The sequence below is a fragment of the Neopsephotus bourkii genome, unplaced genomic scaffold (assembly GCF_033783945.1).
Source record: "Neopsephotus bourkii isolate Nb327-2 ecotype Australia unplaced genomic scaffold, CSIRO-AGI_Nbou_v1 NB_1723, whole genome shotgun sequence".
In the NCBI taxonomy this organism is placed as follows: domain Eukaryota; kingdom Metazoa; phylum Chordata; class Aves; order Psittaciformes; family Psittacidae; genus Neopsephotus; species Neopsephotus bourkii.
In genome coordinates, this window is record NW_026902197.1 from 445,271 (window position 1) to 472,956 (window position 27,686).

Below are 27,686 nucleotides of genomic sequence, written 5' to 3' on the forward strand. Positions count from 1 at the left end.
TGAACAAAAAGAAGGTGAACACAGGTGAGCATGTTTTATTTCATCTCAGGGAGAGATTTTCCGTACGCTGGGGCCATAACTGCAGTTTTCAACAGCCTGATTTCCGTGTTCTTGTCTCTGAGCATCCCACCATCCATCCATCACTGCTGGGGCCGCTCCTGCCCGCTCCAGGCCTGGAGAAGGAGCGTGATGGTGATGTTGGTTGATCCAACCCCACGGCCAGACTCGGGTCATTTGTTACTGCAATAAAAGAGGTCCTGGATGTGTTGGGGGGGGAATGAAGACCTCAGCCGGGTCGTGTTTGGCTGCCTGGGCACAGCACAAGGGCCGAGGAAGGGTTTGCCTCAGCCCTATTCCGGGGCAGGCGGGAGGATGGAGTTCTACATGATAATCCTGTTTTATGCAACATAACATAGCAAAATAACTCTTAGCGTAGTGCGCCTACCTCAGCCCGTAGTCAATGGTGTTTCTATGCAGTGCGTGGTAGTCCCGAACCTGCCGTTTTTCACCCCGGGTTTAAGATGCAGTGTTCCCTCCTCCTCCCTGCTGATGTACTGCGTGATGTCGTGACAGCACAGCCCCATCCACAGCGAGCCTCCCTCCTGCCCCAGTGCAGCACAGGCTCCGCGCCTGCCCCTGGGGCACCTCTGCAGGTTCCACCCAGCCTTTTACTGCAGAACCACCCCAAGCGGTGGCTTCCCGTTGTCCGGTCCCCCTGTCGGGTCCATCCTCTGGTGTTTCCCACCCTGTTAGTTTTACCTGTCTTTCTATTAAAATGTTGTTTCCATAGGTTCTTATCTCAGAAAATAAAGATCTTGTCCTAGCATACTGCATCTTGAGGCAGTAGACAGTAAAAATACCTGAAAATGTGAATTTCTTAGTTTTCATAAAAAAATAATCTAGAAATTAACCTTTCATGTGCCAAATACTGTAAGTTACATTTTTCCTTCAAAATGTACCTTTTTCTACATATTCAGTATCTCAGTTAGCATAAAATCATTGGTGCCATGAAAAGTATTTTTAAACTTAAATAAATATTTAAATATCATGAAAGGCAGAGTTGGTATCAGGTTTGTTCAGTGCTGCCTCCCGGTGAGCAAAGCAAAGTGCCCCAGTTGCTGAGGCCAGAGGAGGCCATGGGGCAGCTCTGCTCTGGAGCCAGGCTGAGAGAGCTGGGCTGGGGCAGCCTGGAGAAGAGAAGGCTCCTGAAGGGGAGACCTGAGAGCAGCTCCAGTGCCTAAAGGGGCTGCAGGAAACCTGGAGAGGGGCTTGGGACAAGGGCCTGTAGGGACAGGCCAAGGGCAATGGCTTGAACCTGCCCGAGGGGAGACTGAGCTCTGGGATTCTACCAATCCAAGGTTTCCTTTTTCAGAAAAATTGAGGAAAAAGGTACCCATTTTGGTACAAAGTGACGCCACAGCACATCTGATTCATTTTATTCTCCAGTGACAGAAGAGAAGCCAAAGGTAGCTTAAAAAATTTATTTTAAAGCTTTTACAATACTCTTTTTGTCCTGAGAAAATCCTGTGGGGTTGGGAGCAGCGGAATGGGGCTTAAACAAGGGAATGCAGACAGGAAAATACAACCACCTGGAGCACGTTTCTACTCCTTGAACACGTGAAGGCGGCCGCTGCCGTTGCCGCCCACCAGGATGTTCCTAGTGGGGTGACAGACGTTGATGGAGCAGACGGAGCCCAGGCAGTCGAGGTTAGAAAACGAGTGCAGGAGTTTTCCGCTATCTTGGAAGACTTTGATTTGCCTTGGGTGTGCCATGCTGCCCACCACGAAGCAGTGCTCCTGCTTGGGGTCCCAGACTGCTCTGAACCTGGTCAGCCAGCGGCCCGTGTTGTTGTTGTGGCTTCAGGGAAGGAACCAGGGAGGAAAAGAGAGAGAAACATCCCTCTTATTGAATCCAGCCTCATCATTTCTGCTTCAACCCAGCCTCCCGCCTCCTGAACTATCAGCACTTCCCCCTGATCGTGCTGCTCCAGTCCCTTTGGTGATCAACCCCTGGGATGGGTGGGACAGGACAAAGAAAGGCGGTGGAGCAAGAAGATAAAGCTGAGGGCACTCCAACGTACAGGATTATCAGTTTAAGGAGTTCTGCTTCATGGCTCTGTATTACAGTCAAAATAGGACACACATGCATCGAGCCCGTTGATAAACCACAGACTATGAGTGGTTCCCTGGCAAACCAGCCCTGACAACCTCCTGGTTCACCCTTTGTGCACAGCCTGAATTCACCCTCCTGGAGCACAAAGCGCTCCACAAGCCTTGAGCCTCCACCCCAACCCACGCCACAAGAGGTAACCTCTGCTATTAAACCACATGCACAGACAGAAAGCATTCTGAAAGGAAGCACAGTTCAGCATCACATAGCTGGGTGGGCACTTGTCTGCTCCCACAGCCCCTCCTGCCTCTGAGCCGTGGTCTTTGGGCACACGACAGCCTGCAGCCCCAGTGTGCCCAACTTACCTGACAGTGCTGAGCGCCGTGATCGTGGGGGACAAAGAGGTGGTGTCGTAGACCCTGTAACATAAACCAGCAGGGCAATAAAACGGGCAGGTTCAAAAAGGCAGCCCTGTCCTCACAGAGCATGGGTCAGACCTCACAGGGCTCTGGAATACAGCAACGAACAGCATCCAGCTCAAATGGAAGCACCAATATTCCAACTGGAATGAGTAAATTTGCCTCTTTAAACTGGATGAGCTTTCAGCTCGAGTGGAAGGTCATCCCTTCTGAACAGTTACAGGAGGAGGACACAAACAACTTGTAGATGAACAAAAGGCTCCTCCATCCTTTCAGTCACTGCATTGACAGGCACTGAATAAATGAACCTGTATCTGTTCTCTCCACAAATCTCCTGGTTTACTCTCGTCCTGTCGGTGCTCTGACCCTTGCTCTGTTAGCACCAAGGGTTTACGATTTTCACAGCCAAGCTTACGATGGAGAACAGATCTAGTAAATACATCACAGGAGAGAAAATACCAGCGAGGCAGAACTCACACAGAAGAATGCTTTCCTCGGTTAGGGGAAGGGGAGAAAGAAAATCCAGTTTCAGACAGCCCATCCATGCAGTCAGGGGTGTACAGGAACAGACTGACTGAATTACAGTCACAAAACCACCTAGCAGAACCCCCCCACCAGATCCCTAATACAACACAACTCACAGCAGGTTAAACTGGCGCACCAGTTAGAAACGAGCTGACAGAACCATCATGTTAAGTACCAGCAGCTAAAAATAACCCCAGTTTCTACGCCTTATGTGTTTGTGCTGATGAGCTGGGGTAGGCTGGGTGTCACTTGGTTGCTTGCAGGGCTTGGTTGGGTCATTAAAGGGGGTTTGGACTTGTTCATTGTGAGTATTCGTCAGGAAAATGAGAATTAGGGAAACATTTAAATGCCAGTGCACGTAAACCTCACTTTTGGAAAGCGTGCTACAGGCAGAGGCTTTCCATGAGGGGGAATGCAGGGGGGAAACAGCAGTGATAAAGCCCAGCTGGGATACTGCAGAGGGGTTACTCCTCCCCACGCTGCTCACCTCAGCTTGTTGTCGGCACACACCGTCACCACCCTGCTCCCAGTGACAGGGGAGAAGTAGGCAGAAGCAACGCTCCTCGTGTGCCCTCTCAGGCTGCTCACGGGCTTGTTGAGTCGCGCCGTCAGGTACCGAACGTCATAAACACAGACATCCCTGCAGCAGAGCACATGCAGCACTCAGCAGGGGCCAGCCCAACCATCCCCATCCTCCATGCACCCAGAGCCACTCCAGGCACCCTGAGCTCCGTGGGGAGCAGAGCACACTCAAACAGGCGGTGCCTCCAAAGGGTCTAAGAGCACCAAAGGCAGCCCAAACCCTCAGCATCATGACCTGAGAAACCCCACAGTGACTCAAAGCACCCCTCTGTACCCATTACCAAAAGGAAGTCAAAGTGAATCCCACTTAAATCCTGCTGGCAACTAAAAACTTGTTTCCTAACAGCTCAACAGTAAAGGCTGACGAATTGGCTGCCTCATCAGCTGCTGCTCCCGCCCTCCACCCACCCCACACTTCAGACACCAAAGCAGACAGAGCACTGAAAGCACAGAATAACCACAGCTCCTCTGGAGCTACGTACGTGGAGCCAGCAGCAATGAAATACTGCTTATTCACAGGGTGAACGTGCACTGTCCTTGTTCTTGTGAAGCCAATGTTTGCAGAGAGCTCTGGGGACGTCCCTGGGGTCCTCCTGTCCACAACAGACACGTCACCATCCCAGTGTCCTACTATTGCAGTGGAGGCATTGTCATCCAGAAAGTCAAAGGAAGACAGGTTGACTTCATCTTCAGTTCTGTAGATCTGAGCACAGGAAAGGCCAAACGTAACCAAAAGCAGCCAACAAAATACACAGAGCTATCCATGACGCCCAAACCACTCTATGGGCTGTAGATGTCATGCTTTCCCTTTTTACTATACTGAAACCACTAACAAAGACCAGCTAATTTGAGAGCCCCAGCCTCAGCTATGCACGTGGGCAACCTTCCTGTAAAACTGGGGTGTTTTCCACAGAGCAATTTCCCACCCCAACCCAACAGGCAACAACATGCTCCAAATTCCCTGCTAGAACCCACAGGGCACCACCACCTCCATGTAAACGGAGGTAAACGGAGGTGGGCAACAGCACTTCTCTGCCCTCAACCTCTAGAGGCACATCCTTTAAGCCTCTGTCTCAAAGAGTGAGCCCCCTGCACCCTCCTGAGCAACCAATTGCAGCTGGTTCCCAAGCAGCAGCCTGCCTGCAGCCCCAGCAGAATTACAGTGCCTGTAAGGGTTGGGGCTTTAAGCTGCTGCAGCTTGTACTGCCCAGTGTGGGAGAGGTGATCAATGCAGCTGCATCTGGCAGAAACAAGCCAAGAGCCTCACAAAGCTGCTCAGTTCAGCTGCCTGCCTCACCAGAGCCAGGCACAGCGTTTTGCTCTCCTGAAGCCTGGGAAAAGCAAAGTCAGCTCATGCTTTCTGCTGTTTTACACCGTTTATTTGGGTTGGGCTTGCTTTTTTGTGTGTGTAAGGTTTAGGTCTTTAACTCGCTCTCGTTTGTCACCGTTAAAAGGTAATGCTTCAGAAGAGAGGCACACATTGCCTAAGTAGAGATGGGAAATTAGATTCAGTACTTGGACTGTCTCTGCAGGAAGGAAACTGGGAGAACCCAAGCTGTGACTGGGTTTTATTGAGCAGGAAGCATCTCTGTATTTTTTGATGTTAATTAAGGGTTACTGCACGTGTCCTTGTGGAAATGGAATCCTGAACTTCCTCATGAACAAAACAAGCACCAACCAACAACCTGGGTACAACAAGACTGAAACGTCACAGCAGCACATACCAGGTTTCCAAGGAGCCTGCAGCATCATCAAGGGAGCACTCACCTCATCAAAGACAGCCCTCGTAACATCCCCACATCGCAGGCTTCCATTGCTCACAGACAGCAAGTGAGCGGGGTTGAATGGAGAAAACTCCATACAGTTGACGGGGTCATTGTGTGCTGTGAAGACATGTGCTTCTTCTTGAGCCTTGCAGCTCTGAAACACAAGTGAGATCCAGTGGACACGGGTGTTAATCACAGTGCTATTTCTATTCACTGCTGCAGCTTCCAAAGTAAAGCCTCTGTTTCCCAGAGGTTCTCCAGTCTGCTCCAGGTAACAGCAGTGGAGGATGCAGCAGGGTGCCCAGTGTGCAGACAGACACGTAGGATGGAGCGGGGATGGAGCGGCAGGACAAGGAGGAAGGGCTTTAGGCTGACAGAGGGGAGATCTGGTGCTATGCATTGGAATGGGGAACCACGAGCCTGCCGAAAGGACGCTCCAGGCTGTGCCCCATCCACACCCATCCCTCAGCAGAGCTCTGCAGGTGAAGAGCACACGAGCTACTCACCACATTCCAGAGACCGATCTGCCCACACCTGTCTCCAGCTGCCACAAAGATGATGCTTTCTGAAGGATGGATAGCTGCGGAGCACACTCGGTATTTCACCACCTTTTTAATGCTATCTTCACTAAGCACCATGCTGGTCAGGCTGTCCTGGTACCTAGACAACATCACAGTAACAGCTGCTCAAGAGGAGGAAGAAGAACAAGGCAATAACCAGCTTTAGCTGCTGTCCTCAGATTACCTTTTCATGTCACTTGGGAGCTTTTCAGTACCATGAGCTTTCACCTACAGACAGAAAGGAAGTACCAGAATTAGAGCCCAAGCTATGTCACATTATATATACATTATTATAACTCGCTATAACTGGTAGTACCTCACTTATCCTCATCCACGTAGCCAATAGGTCATCTGGTAATTTGCTGTTCCCCCCCTGATCTTCTGGAATCATTGACAAAGGTCCGGCTGGCACCTTAGGCTGGAACGACATCAGGGATTTTCATCACTCAAAACAAGCAGAACAGAGGGAATTGCTGCTTCCCACACACATCTCAGGTACCTCTGGGAACACATCTCAGGTAACACAAGAAATACACATAAAGAGGTTTGTATCAAATCTCATTAAAAAGGTAAGTAGAACTTCACTGAACACAACAGCAAAGGGAATCTTCTGCCCTGGGTTTTCCTCTCCTTCCTATACCCAGCAAGGCTGGTGTCCAAGAACCATGGGACAGATTCAGCTGGACCGCTGGGGACATCCTCCACTGAAGACGATGACTAAAGACCCTGGGGGTGCCCCTGGGTCCAAGGTGCTGGCTCCCTCTCTCCCTGCACTCCAAATTCTTGCTTAATTCCAATCCTTTTCCCATCATCCTAGCGCTATCTTTTTATAACAATTACCTTTGTCTCGGAACCCAACCGCCCAGTGCGGTACCTGACCTCGGCTGGGTGCTCACTTCTCTCTGGGGATCTATAACAATTACCTTTGTCTCGGAACCCAACCGCCCAGTGCGGTACCTGACCTCGGCTGGGTGCTCACTTCTCTCTGGGGATCTATAACAATTATCTTTGTCTCATAACCCAACCGCCCAGTGCGGTACCTGACCTCGGCGGGGTGATCACTTCTCTCTGGGGATCTATAACAATTACCTTTGTCTCATAACCCAACCGCCCAGTGCGGTACCTGACCTCGGCTGGGTGCTCACTTCTCTCTGGGGATCTATAACAATTATCTTTGTCTCATAACCCAACCGCCCAGTGCGGTACCTGACCTCGGCGGGGTGCTCACTTCTCTCTGGGGATCTATAACAATTATCTTTGTCTCATAACCCAACCGCCCAGTGCGGTACCTGACCTCGGCTGGGTGCTCACTTCTCTCTGGGGATCACCAACAGAGTACTTCCAACACTGGGATTTTATCCAGACCCCGACACCACCCAAACCTGCACTGTTTATTCATCAGCATCATGACTGACTTGCAGAGAGGACACCAGATCCTGCTATCCAGGACGCCTGAGGGGGAAGGCATTGACCTTTGACAACTGCCACCACACAACATTGCACCTTCCCATTGCCCAGTGGTGCTTACAAGCTCAGCAATGACAAGTATTACCAGTCAGCTTCATCAGCACTGGTTTTATGCAGCTTCTGTGTCCAACCCTTCCCCATCTTACATATTCCTCTGCTTCGGGCTGGGCAGGCAGCTCTGACAGTGGAATTCCCGACGGATCAACCCTCTGTAAGCGCATGGATCTTCGAAGCACTGTTTCATCTTCTACCTTCTTAGGCTTAGCTCTACAACAGTGAGAACATCCCAGAGTGACACAGTTAAAGAAATCCTCTGTGTTTCAGTAGGAGGCTCCAGAGCAGGTTCTGATGTGGGGCTCAGCCCAACCTGCCCTGTTCTGATTCACTGCACGGGGCTGCAACTGCTTCGCTCAGGGACAGCAGCAAACACGAGCACTCTGCAATGCACACAGATGTGCTGCTGCTTTATTTCACTTCCAGCCACAGACACTCCTCTCCCCAGCCCTCCTCATTTATAATTCATCCTCCCAGTCACCTTTTCCCACTTTCTTCCATCATGTATCCTATTCTTTATTTGGACATGAGCTCATTGTCCTGCCTTGCCTGGCACTGCTTGGGCCCTGCCAAATGCCTCTCCTTCGACAGCAGCCCGTTACCCCATCCCTTGCACCCAGCTCTCCCCCTCCCTCTTTCCCACGCCTTCTCCCCTCATTCACAAAACCCCCAGATTCTGTAATTTGACAGAGAAGATAGTGTCACCTTCTCCCCAAAGCACAGCAGAGGAGAGGCACTGCCCAGGGGAGCTGCTGTTCATCAACTCAGACAGCTCAGGATCATTAGTTATTCAGATTTAGCTTTATAGAGAGGCTCCTCACCAGCTCTCTCTTTCCAGCATCAGGTCCGTGCAGGTGGAAGTGCTGGAGCAGTTAACACACAATGAAGGGACAGGGATACAAATCTCTTAAACAGTTATTTTACCTTTTGGTGGTGTGAGCCTCTTTCTTATACACCATCTGTCGGAGTCTTGCAGCTGACTTCAAGAGAATAGAAAAGAAAGCTTTTAACAAGCATAAAGGATGAGCCTGTATAAAATACAACCCAACTGCTGCACTGGCTGCAAAACCATCGTCCTGCTGCACAACAGGTCCAGAGGAGGCCATGGAGATGCTGCAAGAGCTGGAGCAGCTCTGCTCTGGAACCAGGCTGAGAGAGCTGGGCTGGGGCAGCCTGGACAAGAGAAGGCTCCTGAAGGGGAGACCTGAGAGCAGCTCCAGTGCCTAAAGGGGCTGCAGGGAACCTGGAGAGGGGCTTGGGCCAAGGGCCTGTAGGGACAGGGCAAGGGGAATGGCTTGAACCTGCCCGAGGGGAGACTGAGCTGAGCTCTTAGGCAGAAGCTCTTCCCTGTGAGGGTGCTGAGGCGCTGGCACAGGGTGCCCAGAGAAGCTGTGGCTGCCCCATCCCTGGCAGTGCTCAAGGCCAGGCTGGATGGGGCTCTGTGACCACAGGCACTGTGATCGGTACAAACACCCCTCTGAGCAGAGTGCTCACAGTTTAACCTCCCATCATGAGCAAAGCAAAGCAGCAGCACAACCCCGCTGCTGTATCCGCTCAGGACAGCCCTGATGCCCCAGGACGTTTCCATGGCTCTCCTCACACATCACTGCTAGGGAAGGGCTTCACGGTGAGAGGGGTGACAGTGCCACCATCACACCTGGAGAGCGCATTCAGACGCTGCTCAGGGTCTGTACAAACCTCATGCAGCTGCAGAGCAGCGAAGAACTTGGCATTTTCTGTGATGTTCTTCAGCCGTTTCCTCTCATACGCTGACAGCTCAAAGTCCCCATTCTACAAAAAGAAAAGCCCATTGCTCCCCATCGTGCGGTGACACAGTGCAAGAGACACCCCAGCCTCCTGGGCAGTGCGTCCCTGAGTTATTGTCTACCCACACAAACTGGGATGATCCCATCTCCACACCCGATCTCCTGCACAGAGCAACTCACTTGCATTACAGAACTGATCCCCAGCATTAATGCTACAAAAAGGGCAGTTCCTCAAAACCCTGCCAGAACAAACCCAGCTGGGACTCAATAGACAAACCCACAGCAACCACTGCACACAGAGGGGATGCAGCCCAAGCTCATTCTTATGTTTTATAGGGGAGATGATGGGCTTGAGATTTTGAACAAATGATGTAAATATAAATGAACATTGACAAATATCATCCCTTATGACTGCATCCACCTGTAAACACAACTGGAGAAGAGAAGGCTCCTTAAAGGGAGAGCTTAGAGCAGCTCCAGTGCCTAAAGGGGCTGCAGGGAACCTGGAGAGGGGCTTGGGACAAGGGATGTAGGGACAGGCCAAGGGGAATGGCTTGAACCTGCCCGAGGGGAGACTGAGCTGAGCTCTTCCCAGCACTCACCAGGGGGGTGTCCCCCGCGTCGCTCCCGTCGCTCTCCTCATCCCAGGCGCTGTCGGTGCCGGTGGGGCGGGAGACGGGCGCCGCTCTCGGCGGGCTACGCTCCAGGCGCAGCCTCTTCCCGGCCGGGGCCCTGTCCGCCGCGGCCCCGCCGTAGGCGCCCAACAGCCGCTTCTGGGGCAGCAGCCGCCGGCCCGCGACGGCGAGAGGCGTGAGCAGCACCCGCAGCTGCCGCCCCGCGCACACCCCGCGCCCGCCCGGCTCCGCGCTCGGCGGCAGCTCCGCGGTCCCCGTCGGGGTGGACTCCTGCGGGGGCAAACCGGGGGTCGGCGGGACGGGATCCGCAGCCGGGACCCCCCCACCCCGGCCCCGGCCCTCCCCGCCGCGCGGCCCCGGCCCCGCTCCCACCGCGCCGGTTCCCCCCCGCCCCGCACCTGCATCCGCTGCTTGGAGCGCGGCGACAGCTCCTTGGGCTGCAGCGTCCCGGGCGGCGGGAGCGCCATGGCGGCGGCAGGGGGCGGAGCTCGGCTTCCCGCTTCCCGCCAGGGGCGGCCCGGGCCGGGTCCCGCCTACAGCCGCGGCGGGGGCCGGGGGCGTAGCCTGAGCCGGGCCTGCCCCGCTGCGGGCCCGCGGCGTGGGGGGAGCCGGGGGCTCGGGAGGGGACGCGCCCGGGGCGAGGGGCGCTGGGAGCCGGGGCTCGGCCCCTGGAGGAAGGAGCGGATCCGGAGCGCAGAGGCGGGACCTCGAGTTCAACCACGGCGAGCGCAGGGGGAGCCGCGTCCGAGGAGCGGGGCTTGGGACCCCCGTGCAGTGCAGAGCCAGCGCTGGGGCAGCAGCCACGGGAGGGCACGGAGCTGCTGCTAGGGAGAAGCCCAGCTGCACCAACTGGTTTCTAGGTGTGGTCCGGGGCACACCCCCAGGGCGCTGGCAACCGCCCCAGGGAGCATTTCCACCGCAACGGCTGGGGTTCTAGAACCCATCAGAACCCCCTTGGGTTATAGCAGAAGGAAAGGTCTAAATGAACTTACAAATTCAAACATTTATTTAACATGAGGTTTTGTACCTGACGTATGTACAAGTCGGGGAAGGTTTCACAAAGTAAACAACATTTAACAATGATTCCATCCAGGGCTGCTTCTGCACAGCAGTTACAGTACCACATACGAGGGCTGGAGGAAGGGTCTGCTTTTGGGCTTGGGCAGTGCCATGAAGCCCAGCTTTCCAGCAGCTCCCTGCGTGGCGCTGAGGCCCTGCCACGATGCGCTGCTGCTGGATGGGGCCGGAGCCTTGGAGGCGGGTGCCCTCCTCCTTCTGTACTTGCTGTAGCCACTGCAGAACGGAGAGAGCAGGGCCATGTGTCAGGGTCGCTTTACCTGCCCCGCTCCCTCCACCCCTGCTGTACTCACAGACACCACCATTAGGTTTTCTAGAAGGCTGTCTGGTTAGTTCCTTGCTGTGCAAGGCAGGCTATGAGCACAGCAGCCCTTCAGTAGGCACAATGATAACCCCAGAGAAGAGCTCACTGCCCAACTTCTCTAATGTCCCCCCCTTTGGAAAGAGGGCAGAATTTGTCCAACTGCTGCTGCTTTTTCCTTTGTTCCCTCTCAGCACTGATTAGTCATCATGTTTTGATCGTGAACCTTCAGCACAAGATGCTGCTACTTGAGTTACCAGACACTTGCGGGTGCTGAGGGAACTGGCTGAGGTCATTGCTAGACCGCTCTCCATCATCTTTACCAAGTCTTGGGAAACGGGAGAGGTGCCTGAGGACTGGAGGAAAGCAAATGTCACTCCTGTCTTCAAAAAGGGCAAGAAGGAGGACCCGGGTAACTATAGACCGGTTAGCCTCACCTCCGTTCCTGGGAAAGTGATGGAACACCTTATCCTTGGTGCCATCTTAAGGCATATCAAGGATAAGAGGGTTATGAGGGGCAGTCAACATGGCTTCACCAAGGGGAAGTCGTGCTTGACCAATCTTGTAGCCTTTTATGAGGAAATAACGCGGTGGATGGATGATGGTAGAGCAGTGGATGTGGTCTACCTCGACTTCAGCAAAGCGTTTGACACAGTCTCCCACAGCATCCTTGTGGCTAAATTGAGGAAGTGTGGTCTGGATGATCGGGTAGTGAGGTGGACTGTGAACTGGCTGAAGGAGAGAAGCCAGAGAGTTGTAGTCTATGGGGCGGAGTCTAGTTGGAGGCCTGTATCTAGTGGAGTGCCTCAAGGGTCGGTACTGGGACCAGTATTATTTAATATATTCATCAACGATTTAGATGAGGGAATTGAGTGTACTATCAGCAAGTTTGCTGATGACACTAAGCTGGGAGGGGTGGCCGACACGCCAGAAGGCTGTGCTGCCATCCAGAGGGACCTGGACAGGCTGGAGAGCTGGGCGGGGAATAACTTGATGAAATATAACAAGGGAAAGTGTAGAGTCCTGCATCTGGGCAGGAACAACCCCAGGTTCCAGTATAGGCTGGGGAACGACCTGTTAGAGAGCAGTGTAGGGGAGAGGGACCTGGGGGTCCTGGTGGACGACAGGGTGACCATGAGCCGACATTGTGCCCTTGTGGCCAAGAAGGCCAATGGCATCCTGGGGTGTATTAGAAGGGGGGTGGTTAGTAGGTCGAGAGAGGTCCTCCTTCCCCTCTACTCTGCCCTGGTGAGACCTCATCTGGAATATTGTGTCCAGTTCTGGGCCCCTCAGTTTAAAAAGGACAGGGACCTGCTGGAGAGAGTCCAGCGCAGGGCAACTAAGATGATTAAGGGAGTGGAGCATCTCCCTTATGAGGAAAGACTGAGGGAGCTGGGTCTCTATAGTTTGGAGAAGAGGAGATTGAGGGGTGACCTTATTAGTGTATATAAATATATAAAGGGGGAGTGTCACGAGGATGGAGCCAGGCTCTTCTCAGTGGCAAACAATGAAAGGACAAGGGGTAATGGGTACAAATTGGAGCACAAGAGGTTCCACTTAAACCTGAGAAGAAACTTCTTCTCAGTGAGGGTGACGGAACACTGGACCAGGCTGCCCAGGGAGGTTGTGGAGTCTCCTTCTTTGGAGACATTCAAGACCCGCCTGGACACGTTCCTGTGTAACCTTATCTAGGTGTTCCTGCTCCGGCAGGCGGATTGGACTAGATGATCTTTTGAGGTCCCTTCCAATCTCTAACCTACTGTGATACTGTGATACTAGTAACTACACCGACTGCTAAAAATAAGGTGACTACTCAGAGGATGATCACCCTGCAGTAGCTCAGTGGTGGATCTGCCCTAGAAGCTCGAGACTAACCAGACTCCTGGCTCCAAACGTTATGCTCCTGATGCAGGCGCAGTTGTGAAGTACAACTGGAGGGAGAACTGGAATTAACAAGGGGCTGGGAACTAGAGTTAAAATACTCCATCAAATCCTTTCCGTTTTAAGCTCTCTCTGTGTTTCCAAGCCCAGAATGCAGTCAGCCTGCTAAGAATGGCTATGGCAGCACACTGAAATTCAGTGGTGCCACTACACAGCTTGTGGCAGGCAAGTGAGAAACAAAGGACAAGTGTTAATATCCTCCTCACCAGGAGCTTTTTAAACAAAAAATGATAGAAAAACCAAAGCAGAGGAGTTGGTACCAGGTACCTGGAGAATTCCAATGCTACCCTTAAAGCCCACACTCCCAAAAACACCATAGGGAAAACCAGCACAACTCTGGGATCATCACCCTGCTGTTCTGGGCTAACAACAGTTACCAGTGATCACAAGCAACATACCCTCTGTGCTGGAACTGCTGGCCACCACTGTTACTTGTCTTTTTCCGCTTGGAGTCTCTGAAGTTTGGTGGCCTTTTCCTTTTCCTTCTTTGGTTTGTGTTATTGCAGAAATAGCTTGAGGTTGTTCCTTCATCTGCCTCTTCATCACTCCCTTGTGTGCCAGCGCTCCCCGGGCCTGTGTCCGCGCTTTGGCCAGCAGCACCTTCTAAAGACATGAGTTAAAACGAAATCAAGATGCTGCCTGGGCCAGGCATGCACTGGCTGCACCAAAACATCTGTCCTTGCTGTTCACAGCCTCCTCTGCACTGCGTAATGGTGTTTAGATCCCAGTAACTAACAGGTTAGGAGCAAAGCAGTAAGCTTGGCTCCCGTGTCCCATTCTTAGTCTTTAAGAGAGAGGCTGAATTTAACTAGTGAGAGGATAGCAAAGACCTTTGTGTGTTCTGAAAGTATGTAATTGCGCCCTTTTTGTCATTACTAAACTGTAAGAATGAGTTTAGTTCCAGTAAGAGTTAGTTGGTTATACTTAAAACCAGGTAACTTTTGAGAGAAACTTCTGATAGAGGAGAAGGGCACTCAGCAGGGAAGCCCACATTAGGTACAAAGCATACTAAACCTGGTGTGGTCCATTCCGAGTACTTCTCCATCACTTTCATTATCTCTGCACCATATTTTTCCAGCTTGTCTTCTGTGACACCATCAATCTGCAGTAAAACCTCCGCATCCGAAGACAGGGATTCTGCAAAGTAACAAGGGACCAATCAGACACGTCAAACACATCTGGTTTTAAAAGACATCAGGGTAGAGTACTCTGGAGGAAATTGACTCCTCTGAGTGCCACCCTGCGCATGAAGCGCTCCAGGAAGGGAGCCTTCATTCGAGCAGATTTCGAGGTGCTCAGCACAAAAACTCCTCCAAGGGTTTTCTCCCCAGCGCCGCAAGCTTTGCACTGCAGGACATTCACCTGGTTCTTCTCCAGCAGTGCTGCTGCACTCCAGGAACCTGCTCTGCACCAGCTGCTCCCCAGGGCTCATGCGGGTGCATTACATACCCCCGAACCTGCCTTCACTGATGTGAGGAAGGCAGGTTTCCTGTCACACCCAGCTGCCAGCAGGGGCCCCCGGCACCGAGGAGCTGACGTTACCTGCGATTTTCTTCAGTGTTGAAGTACTGAAAATGTTGAAGTAATGCACATCAAAGACCTTCCCAAGCGTTTTGCAGGTGTCTGTGAGCTCACTGAGGCATTTCTTGACCATCTCTTCCCGCTGGGACATCTTTGCCAGGGAAGCCCTTTGCTTTCTGATGGCACTGGCACTTTCTGTTTCATGGAACTCCACCTGTCAAAAGAAGCCAATTGATCACCTCTGCCCAGGGAGTTACTGCAGAGCCATCATTCGGAGACTTGATTGATAACACAGGAATACAAAGGGAACATGGTAACAAGGAAACCAAAAGTGCTCTTTGATGAACCAAACAGCTGTTTACCCACTTTTTAAACTATCTTTATAAGCTATTCAACTGCCCCCAAGTTTGCTCTGCAAAGGACTAGCAGGGTACACAGAGCACAGGCATGAAACCCCGAGAAGCCAGCTCTCAGCTAGCTTTAGACTGAGGTCATTCGGCATAATGCTGAGGGCTCTCCTCCAAGCACAGCACTAATGCAGAGGAGACACTGCCTCAGGCAGTTCTGGGACTGGTTCCATGACCTTCTTCAAGTGCATTTTCCATCACTGCTCACGAGTGACTAGGAAAAAATAGAGCAGAAAATGCAGAGGGCAGCACTGCTCCTCTTCTTAGGTAGCTTTTCTGTGTGGTCAAAGCTCTCCTTTCTTGTCAACTGGAATCAAGATGGATGGGGGGGACAAGAGAAAGATTTAATCCTCTCCAATGCTTTCCAACTCACCTTTTGCCTCACATTGCTATTAGAATGCTGGACTAGAAACCATGCTTGCTGGATTCTGTTCCCTGCATCTGCTGAAGATCAGTTCTGTACTTCAGCTGGCAGGCAAACCATGTCTGAACTATTCTGGGCTGTGTGCTGCATAAAAACTGTAGCACATTCCTTCAAACAATGCATTACAGAAACTAAATCCTGTTACTCACCTGTAGTGATCCATCTAGCACAGCCTGAGCTTTCTCTCCCAGAACTACATAGGCCACGGCTTGGTCGTTAGCTGTGATATACAGGTCTTCATCCAGGATCTTGTCCAGGACCAGTTTTCTAAACAGCCTTTCCACATTATGCCTTGAATAGGCAGCTCCCTTTCCAAATATTCCAGACTGAATCTTTGCGCTTGCTGTACCTGCGTGACAAAGACCCCAGGATCAGCCTGCAATTGGGAAGCCTACGTGTGGATGTACGTGTTTACAGATGCACCTGTGGAAGATTCCCAAGGGGATTCCATAGTCTATGCTCACAGAAAACCGCATTTAAGCACCAGAAACTGTGAGCACCACCAGAAAACTAACATGATCACTATAGCAACTGAAATGGGTTAAAGCTTTAGTCTCAGTTAGTTTGGATCATTTACCAGCAAGAGATTCCTGGAAAGAATAATTCTGCAAAACAGATCCTCCTTTAACCCACTGCTGGCAGGGCACAGCCTCCCGGTGCCTCGGCAGGGATCCTGCACTGAGTCTCTTTAGGAGCTGTTTCTGGAAGAGCAGCACGTACCTAGGAAAATGTCTACCATCATGTTCAAGGTGTATCTCCCAGAACCCGTGTTTCTCTTCCCGTTTGCTCGTCCCTTTTGTCCACAGTGCTCTTGTACAAATCTTATAATGCTCTTCACTTCATCTGTTACATTCCTTGATTTGTAATCCTATTAAAATAGACTTGATTAGGAACCATGTTAGGTGGTTCTGACCAAACACAGTCATTCCTGACAACCTGGGCTTCTGTTACTGAGCTTTTTCTAGTCATGAATTCGTTTTGTTCCAAGCAGAGAAACCATCATTTTCTACACTTACAGTGGTACCAGATAGTCACAGGGATTCTGGGCTTGATCAGTCTGGAAGATGCAGGAATACACACCACCAGCCTGTAAATAACCTCTGAGGTGTTAATTCTGTAGAGAGAGCTGCAAGGCTGCCGCTGAACACTGGTAATCTAGGTAGTTCATTTGACAGCATTCCTGTAATTATTCTACTGCCATGCACCAGACCTTACACTTCCAGTATAGATTAAAATGAGAAGACTGGACCGAAAAGGCATTATTCTAGTCGACCATGTTAGAATCCCGGCTATGTAAGGTGATGCTTCAAACATAGGACTGAAGTAATTTCATCAACTGATCTGGTTTATAGAGCAGAGTTTCTTCCCTGTCTGCTCCCACAGCTCTCTTCATTTCTACTCTTGCTCATGCCACTAACAAGTCTGCTTCAGTCCTTGGCACACAAACCCTAATCTCTGGGCCACCTCGAGCAGTGCCCTCCTCCTAACCTGGCACTGTGCTACCCTGGCAGCACAAAGCTGCCCTGAAATCATCAGAGCAGGCAGTTGAGGGATCTCCCCATAGCCATTATAGCATTAGCTCTGCCTCCTGTAAGCACTGCAGCCAAGAAAATCAACACAAGGAACATCCTTGCACCTCACTAGTACTGCTCTGACAGAAATAGCATCGTAAGCCCATGGATAGTCTACTATCTGTGTAGTAGATCATCCACTCTGTAATTCTATTCTAGGTTAAACTCTGGAAATAACTTGGAACATCACAAAAATAGAAGGCATCTTCCCCGATTTTCTCCATTTGCCTTCCCAAATGTCATGTAACCAGTTTTTAACACAGCTGAATGCAAAACCAGTTTAACACCACTATAAATAAGAGCTATGATTTTTACCTTCTTCCTACTGCAGTTATCACAGATCACTTCTGGGTGATCTTTACAGAAGCTGGGATTAAAATCAGTTTCCCCAAAGTAGGCCAAAAGCTGGATTCTCCGGCAGTCCACCACGTTCTCACAGTAGTGAACCATGCTGTACAGGTTGTTGAAGTGGGTCTGCCTCGTGTGGCTGTTCCCATCCTTCTCCACTGAAATGCAACCAGTTCAGTTATATTTGTTCTACCTGCACCCCTTCATTTTTTATATATTATCAGGTAGACAAAATACAATATTTTGTGCTTAAAAAAGATAAGTTAGACCAGAACGAACCTAGAGCAGATTTCACCTCTAAGGTGTAAAGAATGAAGAAGGGAAATAAGACCAGAATGGAAGGAATCAAGAGATGGATATGTATAAAACAAAACAGTTTTGACTAAAATTAAGTGACAAGTTTTTCATTACAGGACACCAGTCAGGTAAAGATGCAGAGCTCTCCCCTCTACACACGGCACTGGTAAATGAGGAAATAACAGGGCATAAAAGGAACCAGTGACTGACTTCTTCAGCACTGTGTCCATGAGGTTACAGCCAGAACTCACTGAGGATCAGCCTCCGCAGTCTGGTGACGTCGCTGTAGCTGTAGAAGAGGACACAGTGGGACATCTCCCCATCCCGCCCAGCTCTGCCAGACTCCTGGTAGTAACCTTCTAGGGATTTAGGAAGAGAGGCGTGGATAACGTAGCGCACGTCAGGCTTGTCGATTCCCATCCCAAAGGCAATTGTTGCACATATAACCTAGGAAGGACATATTTTGTTACACAGTTATGCAGCACTCCACACCAAAACCAGACAAAATGCTGCAGAACCCAGGATGCCAGTTCTAACACTCTAACATGAATACAAAACAGCAAAGCCACTTCTCCTTTCAGAGGGCTATTCCAGACAAAGGGAAAACTCCACATTTGAGTCTCAATATATGATTCAGCAGCATGCCTAGAGATGTTTCAGGAGCCTTGTGCTGCTCAGTTCCTCCCTCCTGGATGATCACACCTTGGTGCAGTGCTGCAGCCTTTGACTTGTAGAACTCCCAGCACAAAGACAGCTGGTGTGCCCTGGCAGATCCACTCGGATCAGCTTTTTCATACTGCATCCCATTCAGCACTGACATTTCCCACCTTCACTTTCATTTCCTAGGCCAAGAGGCACAGAATTCTATTTGCTTTTTCATTTTTTATATTCTGAATTCTATTGCTTTTTTACCTGGCATCCCTCTTGGTTAATCCACTTCTTCTGCACGAGATCTCTGTTGGAGTCGGTGAGGCCAGCGTGATAGGCCAGTGCAGCCAGACCCTCCTTCTGCAGAGTGGCTGCTGTGGTGTCACACTCGTATCGGGAAAGGCAATAAATTATCCCTGAGTCATCTGCAAACACATAAAACAATGAGTGCTACAGCACAGCTTCACTCCCTTTCACTTGCTTAACAATCATACCTGGCAAGCAAATACTTCTGTCACAGCAGGGAGAGGTTGGTAAGAGTAATGCAAGAACTGCTTAATAAAGTAATTCTATTAATATCAGGTGCCTGTGTTAATTCCTCCTCACCCAATTTCCTCTTCTGTTGAATCAAGAAAAGTTTTCCTGCTTGGTACTGAGCAATCTTAGGATTTAAAACACATCAATCAAGAGCTAGAGCAGCTTAGGCAGCGATGCACTGTTATGGCACTAGAGAAGCTGTGAAGGGAGCTGGGTGCAGTCAATCCAGCAGCAGGACTCCAAAAAGGAGCCTGGAAAGACTGGAATCTCTGAAGGTATCTTCAAGGGGAACCACAGATAAGCAGACCAGCAGAATTAAACAGTTAAACAGTGTACCATGGGATGACCTTTCTGTGCTGAAGACAAGATGCTAAAAGGGCTGGCAACCTCCAGAAATATTACTCATTACTAGAATTCACTTTTCCATCTTAACTTGAACTCTTCTCTTTAGGATGCTCATAAATCCAAATCCCACTAGCACTAATGTCATTCTGCCTCCAACTTGGTTTCCTTGTACATATACAAATTGCTTACAGACAGGCACACGTTTGGGAGTTTTACAGCATCAGGAAGGCTTTTTCTGCCTTGAAAAGCAGTTCATCAGTTCCCTTCAAGCACACTGTGCTGCTCAGTACTCACGTGGATGATATTTCTTAATCCATTCCAAGCAATCCATTGCCACCTTCTTTGGCTTCTTGGGCAATACATCGTATTTCAAGTTATGCCTGTTGAAGCTCATTGTAAACCTAAAACACAACAGTTCATGGGCGCTCATCAGCCCTATGGGTGCAGCAATCCTTTCAACAAGCAAGGTACTGACTGGAACATCCCAAATCCAACTTACTACTACTTGTTCTGCACTGTCTGCAAAGAAATTCTGGTTCCACTATGCCCACAGAGATTGACATTGCTCATACTTTGGGGCTAAAATTCCTGTTTTTTTCTCACAGCTGTGAAAAACCACAGCTACATGGCACTGTGGAGAGGAGGAAACACCCATAAACCAAACACACATGTCTTGCCTTCATTTCCCTCTTGAATAATACCAGCATCCACATTTGACTGACCAGATCTGCAAAATGCAGCATCACCTCCCTCTTCTACACTAAACTACACAATAAAATCCACAAACCAGAGTGCTTTATTTTCCCATCGTGTACCATGAAAGCACCACAATGCCTCCAGGCCCAGCAGAACCTCATTATCTCCGTTACTGCCAATGCTAATTAAAAACCACTTCAGTGCTTGCAGTTTTCCATGAAAAACACCCTAAAATACAACCTGCACATTTTGTCAGTGACACAGAAAATTTCATGAGGTTATTTTGTATTAAACAACTTCCTTAGTCATGCAAGGAAGAGTTTGGCAAGTTGCTTCCTTCCTACTTTAACACTTTGGGTATAACTCACATTCAGTTCCATGCACACTCATTGGGACAACTGCTTCAGTGTTTCAGATGGGCCTGTGATGCTTTTCTTGCTTTACTAGGTTTTCTACTCAACATTTCTCTGGCACAAATAGCTTCAGAAAGCTGCTGAGCAACTTACACTTGTGGCTTTAGCATCTCGAGCTGATTCTGGATATCCTTCTGCACCCTGGGGTTGGCAGTGGCAGTGAGGGCCATCATGGGAACAGCGTGGAAATTCTTGCGGAGCATGTTCAGTCTCTTGTAGTCTGGTCGAAAGTCGTGACCCCACTTAAAACCAGAATTCAAGTGTAACTCAGTTGGATGCTGCAGGTGCGCCTTTTGCCCCCTTACAAACCAAGCCAAGGTTCTTACCTGGCTGACACAGTGGGCCTCATCGATGACAAACCGTGCTAGGAGCTTCCTGTTGTAGAGGTTCTCCAGGGCTGACATCAGCCGGTTGCTTGCACAGACCTAGGTCCACATCCACCAGTGGTATTAGAGAGCAAACACAAGGAGCAAAGCATCCCCCTACCTGACTATGAACCCAGAAACAGCTGCTCTGTGCAGCACAGTTAATCCTGACTCCACAGGTGAAGCCTGAAGGCATAAGGAAGATGGAATGAGTTTCATTTTAATTAGCAGTGATGCAACTGGTGTGGGATTATGCAAGGTTCTGGGACCATCTACCCAGAGGTCCTACAATCCAAGTAAATTTAAATGGCTTATGTCACGAAACGTAGGGAAAGACAATACTGAGGGAAGAAATGCAATCAGCACACTGAACAGTGCCCTCATACAAAGCTCTTGTGGGATAACATGGTTTTAAACACAGCATATAACTAAGTACAAGGCAGTCTTTTGACAACCACACATTACCTTGGCAGTTACATATATTTTCCTTGTACTATTCTACTCATAGTGGTTTAGATTCTAACAGCTACTTGACAGCAGTTAGTCACTAATGTGCAGCAGGATGCACCGAAACGGATGCATGGAGGGTTGCTTTAAGAATTTAGATTTTATAGACATACTCGGTTCTCATTCTTGGTTTATCACTGATTGAGATGAGTTACATCTGTACAGCCTCTGACTGAGCTACCTAACAATGTGGAACAGGTTTTCCCCCCAGAAGCCCACTCTAAGGTCAGTGCTTCCCCTTGAATGCTTCACAGCAACCCCTCCTCTTGCTGCCTCCACAATCCTACAGTTCCCATTGGATACAAACCTTCTCAGGGGTGACATACAGGAGCTTTATCACAGGATCTTTTTTGGACAATTGCATGTATATCTGGGAGGCATCAGCATCTGTTCTGTCACCAGTCAGGTATGCTGCAGCAATCTAGAGTGAAAAATGATATCAAGTTTGAATAGGTGCAAAAGAACTTCCAAAAACGTTCCTACGTCTAGTTATAAACCTCTGCAGTTTTGTCCTAAAACGTATTATCTACCGTTGGTTCCCTGGTCTCTCAACCTCAGTAATACCTAAGGATGAAAAAGACCCTTCACCAAGACAAAATAGAACTAAATACAACACTCAAGAACCTAAAAAAAACTTCAAAACTAAGCTTCAATAACAAATACATATGAGCATCAGCAAATTTAGCAGTTAAGACTGACAAGATATTCTAGTTCACCTAATTTAGATCTCGCCAGACAATCCTGTGTGCCTTTTACAGTTCCCATCTAACCAATTTTTGCAGTTCATATTTGAAATAATAAGATTTGATGTAAAAATTCAGATTTCCAATGCACTTACCTGCTCTTTAACTAAATAAAACTGTTTGAACTTACATCTAAAGTCTTCAGTTTCTGAACCTGGTCTATTATCAGCGACCTCAGTGGAGAGATAACAATAGTGACTCCAGCAGAGACACAGGCTGGTAACTGGTAGCACAAGCTTTTACCACCACCTGTGAGGATTAAACAGAGCACAACATGTGCTAGATAGCCAGAGGAAAGGGAGGGAGTGTGGGGAAGAGGAGGAATTGAGGAGACCTACTTCTTACTTCCCATTTTACAGCACTTTCAGAAACAATAAACTTATACCAATGACTGCCTCTAATGGGGTACCGGTAGGGTAAGGAAGAACTATCAAGTGAAATACTCTGGAAGGCACAAATTCAATCACCTCATTCAAAACACCACAGCACACAGCATTCCAGAAATCCTGCCAGCCCAGAATCCCAGCAGCACAATGCACAGCCACAAAGGCACAGAGAAAGGTTTGTCATGGGTCTTGCAAAAGGAGCTTCGGGTCCTTACTTCCCAAGCTGTGTGATGTCTGGAGGTACGTACCGGTGGGCATTAAGATGAAACAGTCTTCACCCAGAAGAGCAGCGTTGATGGCCTCCAGCTGGTTCGTCCTGAAGCAGTGTAGCCCAAACTTCTTGTGAAATATAGTCATCATTTCTTCAGAATGGGGAAATTTCAGACCCCTGAAACGCTCCAGTGCGGGGTTAACAACTGCCGGAGCTACAGAGCAAGAAAATGTTCTTACAGTAAGTCACAATATCAGGCTGTGTCCCTCTTGTAACATAGAGCTGCTCCACTGGGAGGGGATGAGGCGCTGGCACAGGGTGCCCAGAGAAGCTGTGGCTGCCCCATCCCTGGCAGTGCTCAAGGCCAGGTTGGACACAGGGGCTTGGAGCAAGCTGCTCCAGTGGAAGGGGTCCCTGCCCGTGGAAGGGGTTGGAGCTGGATGGGCTTTAAGGTCCCTTCAACCCAAACCATCCTTTGATAACAGACGACTTTGCCACCACTTCCACCCTTGAAACCTTTTAAACTCAAACCATGACTTCCTAAGAAGTGGCTACCCAAGGGTAGGTGCCAGCTGGATAAGTGGCAGTGAAGCTGGTAAAATGGGTTAATGTTTTCATCTCCCTTTTACCAACCCACCCCTGCAGTAACTACAGGTAACTCTGATCCACCCCTGTCCCCCATGGGGAATCGGGCTGCCTTCAGCAAGTGCCCATTTTTGAACATTTTGCATAAGCAGCTAAAGCTGTTGTACAGCTTTGAATGAACAACTGCAGGATCGTTCCTTAATTAGAACACAGGCTAGTTCCCAGTTTCAGCAGCTTCACCTCCCCAGCCTGCACGGCCAATGGGTATTCAAGAAGTTTGGCACCACTTGGAGGCAAAAAAACCCCACAGAGAATATGACTTTGCAAAAAGAAACCAAGAGAAATGTCCACAGAAACAAAAGGCATTGACGTAACCTACAGGCAGTTCCTTGGCCTTAGTAAATCAAGTGCATCCAGATCCAAAACGGGAAAGAAACTCAGCCCAATACACATAACCTACCTGAACAGTTCTTTGTTGTCATCAAGGAGCTTGACTTGGAAGCAGCAGGATTTGATACAACAGCAGATCCCTTGACCTTGGACATTATCTTTGAGAGCAGGGATTTGGCAGGTGGCCCTTCCCTGATGGGCTGGTACAAGGGTGTGGACTGCCCCTCTGGAGCTGAAACATCCACCATGTCCTCCCAGCCCTCATCGAAATCATCAATATCAAAGGGGTCCAGGTCAAAGTCAGCACCATTTCTACCTGAAGGGTTTTCTGCAGGAATGCCAATGGGAGCCTTGCTCTGCCCTTTCGGAGCTGTGCTTGCAAGAGGCCTCTGCAGCAGAGGGTGGATCTCGCTGTTCCTCGCCCTGCTGAGGGTCACCTCAGGATGGAGGCTGAGGGAAGCTCCCTCTGCACCATTCACCTTGGAGGAAGACAGCACCATGGTGCCCGGGGAGGTGATCTCCTCAATGCTCTGCTTTGAAGCACAAGAGGTACCCCAGGTCTGATTTTTGGAGGTAGAAAACTTGCTTGAATGAGCAGAACCCAGCAGCAGGGAAGGGGAGGTTGTGGCTCTGGGAGAGTTCCTGTCAGAACTGAAGCTCCAGCTGGGGCCAGGACATGGTGCAGCACCAGGGCCCTGCTCCACAGGCGCCTGCCAGGCTCTGGGAAAGCTGCTGTTGAAGCTACTTCTGTTCAAAGCAACACAACCAGCGAGCAGTTTTCTCCTGGGAGAGATGTCAAGGGAAGGAAGAAGAGAGAAAAGCAGATATTTAGTCACAAGCAATGACTTACCAAGTTCTACAATGTACATTAAACAGTTTTGTCTCTCTCCTATTCAAAATATTACCATATGATGGTTGCTTTGGATTCTGTGTCTCTGTATTTTACAAACGCTTCAAGCAAATCCAGAGAAGAGAAAATTACCCCAGAGCTGAGGTGAGCAAACTAAATACCAGATTACTACATCTCCTCTGCAGGTGTAAAAGGAAAGAAATCCCCAAAGGAATGGGGCTGACCAGGCAGGATGGAGCACTGAAAATCACAACCATTTGAGGCACAAACCCAAAGTTAATAAAGCAAAAATATGCTTGAACCAGACTGTGGGTTTCTGTACTTTCTAACAACTGTGTCTGGCTGTGGTAATAGGGGGAAATAGAATAAATTAGTTCTACTGAGAATGCTCAGAAAAAGCACATAGTTGCAGTCCAGTAAAAACCACAATGTCTGTATTTTATCTGTGTGTTGTGCCGTCAGATACTGCAGGAGTTAAAGCAGCAGATGCAGTATCAATAACCAGGTTGAAAGGTGACAAGCACATGTAGCCAGTGACAGCGAGTCTCAGAGAGAGAATATTATGTATCTGGTTATGAGAGCACCAAGCAGGTTCCATCATCTCACTCTGGAAGCAGTGGTGCAGGTCACCTCCAGAGAAGGGGTACAGCACACCCCCTGCTCAGGCTGGACATGGAAGCAGCTCCTCTCTTCCAGCAGAACATGGGCACTGACAACACTTCCAGCAGGTTGGGGTGTGTTTCTCCCTTCATTCGCTCAGTGATTTTAAGCCTTTCAGAACTCCTCCTGCCCTATGGTCGGTGCGCTGGGGACACCTGCAGGCAGGCACCGCTCAGCACCCAGCAGCCCAAGCTCACTGGAGCCTACCTGAGGTCTCGCTGCTGGAGAAGGTCTTTAGCACACGACAGAGACTTGAGCTCATGCAGTGGAATGGTCTCTACCAGCTTACAGATCTCCTCCATGACACCGTAGAGCTGCTGTTCCAGAGGCAAGCCTTTATCTGCTGGATGGAGGGATTTCAGCAGACAGTAATCCTCCAGTACATAATAAGGTGATGCACTCTCCCAAAAGACAGTAAATTGCAATAAATGAGTCTAAGCAATTCCAAATACTTTTAGAGTCCATCTGCATACAGGAACTGTTGCTGTGTGCATGAACCCACCTCACCCACACATCTTTGCCTTTGCATTATCCATCTATATTTGTTTTCCAACCTTGCCACAGTTCTTTCACCCTTACTTCCAGAAGAAATGACACAGCACAGAGAGGAGCACAGTCAGTTACAAACCACCCCAAAATCTGGGACACAGAATTCCAGAGGTTTCACGTACCTGCACCCTCCACCCCAGGATCCCTCCCAGCAACAGGCTGTGCTGTGGCAGCAGTCCCAGGCTTGGCTGCAACGCTGCTCGCTGTGGATCTTCCATCAGTGGGAGCCTCTTTGCAAACACTAGTAAGATCAGAAGAAGTCACTAAAACACAGATATGTTATCAAGGCATTGCCATGAGAGAAGTTGACCTTTCAGAATAACAGCACTGAAGATGTGTGAAAAGACCAAGACCTTTCTGAAGCCCCAGTTAATCGCTAGTTAAAACCCAAGCACCTGAGCAGTGTCACCCATCTGTGTGCCTGGGTGAGGACTCGCTTCAATAACAGCTTTCCCCTCCCACTACAAAAGGAAAAACAACTCTGCTTTTCCTGAAACAAATCCCCCTTAAACATCGGCTGTAGAGAGAAGTATTTCACAGGCCATTCACAGACACTGTGGGAACAGACACAACCAGCTCACGGTGACTCTTCCACAAGCACTACGGGTTCATGCCTTTTTTGGTGCTTTTAAAACCACCCCACAGACAGCTTTACCCATGAGCTCTGTTTCACCTGAAGCTCTTCACAGAAGGGGAGAAGCTCGGCAGCTCTTCCTCAGGGGAGGGGGGAATCACGTCCAGGTCATCGTCCTCCTCGAGCTCAGCACCTGTGAGCGCCATGAGCTCGGCCTCATCCAGTTCAGAGGGGCTGTTCTCATCGTGGCTTGGCTTCTGGCTGCCTTCACTTGTACCAGCAGGAGCTGAAAGTGCAGTAATACTGCTGGGTAAGAGAGTACACTCGTTCTGGTATGAACAAAAATGCAGCTGAACAGAGACAGAATAACAGCCAGGTATAAGGCAATTTTACATCTCTTGCATTAATTTTAAAAGTGCTTTTCTTTCTGTAAGGAGTCTGATCTAGAAATGGTCACTGTTCACTTCTGGAACTCCATATGGGAGATCTTGAAAAGCCAGCCCTGCCACGGGCCCGGCTGCAGAGCGCACACACTGCAGCCCTCAGCACAGCCTGCGCTCACCCAAGGGCCGCTCTGGGACACGAGCCTGCAGCTCCCCGCTGAGGGACCAAGCCCCTGCCTGCCTACACGCACGCGTTTTCCCTTGGGGGTGCATGCAAAGGGAGCCTTACCTGGGGGAGCCTCCTGCCCGCCCTCATCCAGACCAAACTCCTCAGCCGCATACTCCCACAGGCTCTGGCTGCCGCACGGCCCCGCATCCTCCACGCAGATGAGCGACTGCTGGGACGAGGGCTTCGGAGAGGCCCGAGGCCTCGCGTCCTCTGCCGGGCCGGGGACTCTTCCCGGGGGGGCCTGGCCTGACCCCCGCTGCCCGCTGCGGGACAGCAGCGGCCCCGGGCAGTGCCTCTTCTCGATCGCAGACAAATCGAAGTCGTCGATGTCATCCCACTCGTCCTCGATGGTGATGACGGGGCCGCCCTTGGGCACGCTCCGCACCGCGGCGACTCTCGACAAGGCCCGCGGCCCGGCCCCGGCCCCGGCCGGCTCCCGGTCCCGGCCATGGGCCACCGGGAAGACACCCGGGACGGGGGCGCTGCTGCCGGCCGGCGCCAGCGTGGGCAGGGAGGTGTTCACGTCCTTGTCCCGGAGCGCGGCGGGGACGCGGCCGCCCCCCGGGGAGGTCTTCTTGAAGGTGAAGCCCCTGTGGAGAGAGGAGCGCGGTGAGCGCGGCGCGGCCCCGCCCGGCCCCGCCGAACCCCGCGGTACCCACGCGGGCCGGTGCCGCGGCGGGGGCGCGCTGAGGGCGCCGCGGGCCGAGTGGCGCTGCAGCTGCTCCCGGAGGTTGTTCTGCGGCGGGGCCGCCATGGCGGGCGCGGGGCCACCCTGCCGCTGGGGGCCGCCCGTGCGCCGCGGGGCAGCCCCCTCAGCGTTCGCACTCCGCGCCAAAACACAGCC

General features: G+C 50.5%; 2 protein-coding genes across 2 annotated transcripts; both read right to left on the bottom strand.

Annotated features, from left to right (window-relative positions):
• Positions 1-1,466: 1,466 nt before the first annotated feature.
• On the bottom strand, positions 1,467-10,366 carry WDR76 (WD repeat domain 76). The gene is made up of 13 exons (XM_061376585.1): positions 10,283-10,366; positions 9,852-10,154; positions 9,182-9,274; positions 8,408-8,463; positions 7,576-7,696; positions 6,279-6,380; positions 6,147-6,190; positions 5,909-6,062; positions 5,404-5,556; positions 4,119-4,339; positions 3,542-3,694; positions 2,476-2,529; positions 1,467-1,858 (listed from the first exon to the last, which is right to left on the bottom strand). The coding sequence occupies exons 1-13, from the start codon at positions 10,349-10,351 to the stop codon at positions 1,603-1,605; spliced, it is 1,779 nt and encodes a 592-aa protein (XP_061232569.1). The 5' UTR covers positions 10,352-10,366; the 3' UTR covers positions 1,467-1,602.
• Positions 10,367-10,990: 624 nt separating this feature from the next.
• BLM (BLM RecQ like helicase) lies at positions 10,991-27,651 on the bottom strand. Its single transcript, XM_061376657.1, has 21 exons — positions 27,502-27,651; positions 26,903-27,432; positions 26,330-26,516; positions 25,779-25,897; positions 25,315-25,447; positions 23,668-24,380; positions 22,660-22,836; positions 22,156-22,274; positions 21,590-21,703; positions 20,737-20,835; positions 20,504-20,652; positions 19,596-19,702; positions 18,684-18,844; positions 18,023-18,218; positions 17,442-17,632; positions 16,276-16,423; positions 15,705-15,904; positions 14,746-14,938; positions 14,218-14,340; positions 13,602-13,806; positions 10,991-11,177 (listed from the first exon to the last, which is right to left on the bottom strand). The coding sequence occupies exons 1-21, from the start codon at positions 27,594-27,596 to the stop codon at positions 10,997-10,999; spliced, it is 4,140 nt and encodes a 1,379-aa protein (XP_061232641.1). The 5' UTR covers positions 27,597-27,651; the 3' UTR covers positions 10,991-10,996.
• Positions 27,652-27,686: the final 35 nt, after the last annotated feature.

Coding starts and splice junctions, on each gene's coding strand:
- WDR76 (XM_061376585.1), bottom strand. CDS start 10,351: ATGGCGCTCCCGCCGCCCGGGACGCTGCAGCCCAAGGAGCTGTCGCCG. Junction 9,275..9,851: donor ACGCGGGGGACACCCCCCTG/GTGAGTGCTGGG, acceptor TTCTTTTTGTAG/AATGGGGACTTTGAGCTGTC. Junction 6,191..6,278: donor CGTGGATGAGGATAAGTGAG/GTACTACCAGTT, acceptor TTCTGTCTGTAG/GTGAAAGCTCATGGTACTGA.
- BLM (XM_061376657.1), bottom strand. CDS start 27,596: ATGGCGGCCCCGCCGCAGAACAACCTCCGGGAGCAGCTGCAGCGCCAC. Junction 26,517..26,902: donor CGGGCAGGAGGCTCCCCCAG/GTAAGGCTCCCT, acceptor CTGCACTTTCAG/CTCCTGCTGGTACAAGTGAA. Junction 15,905..16,275: donor GATGGTAGACATTTTCCTAG/GTACGTGCTGCT, acceptor TTTGTCACGCAG/GTACAGCAAGCGCAAAGATT.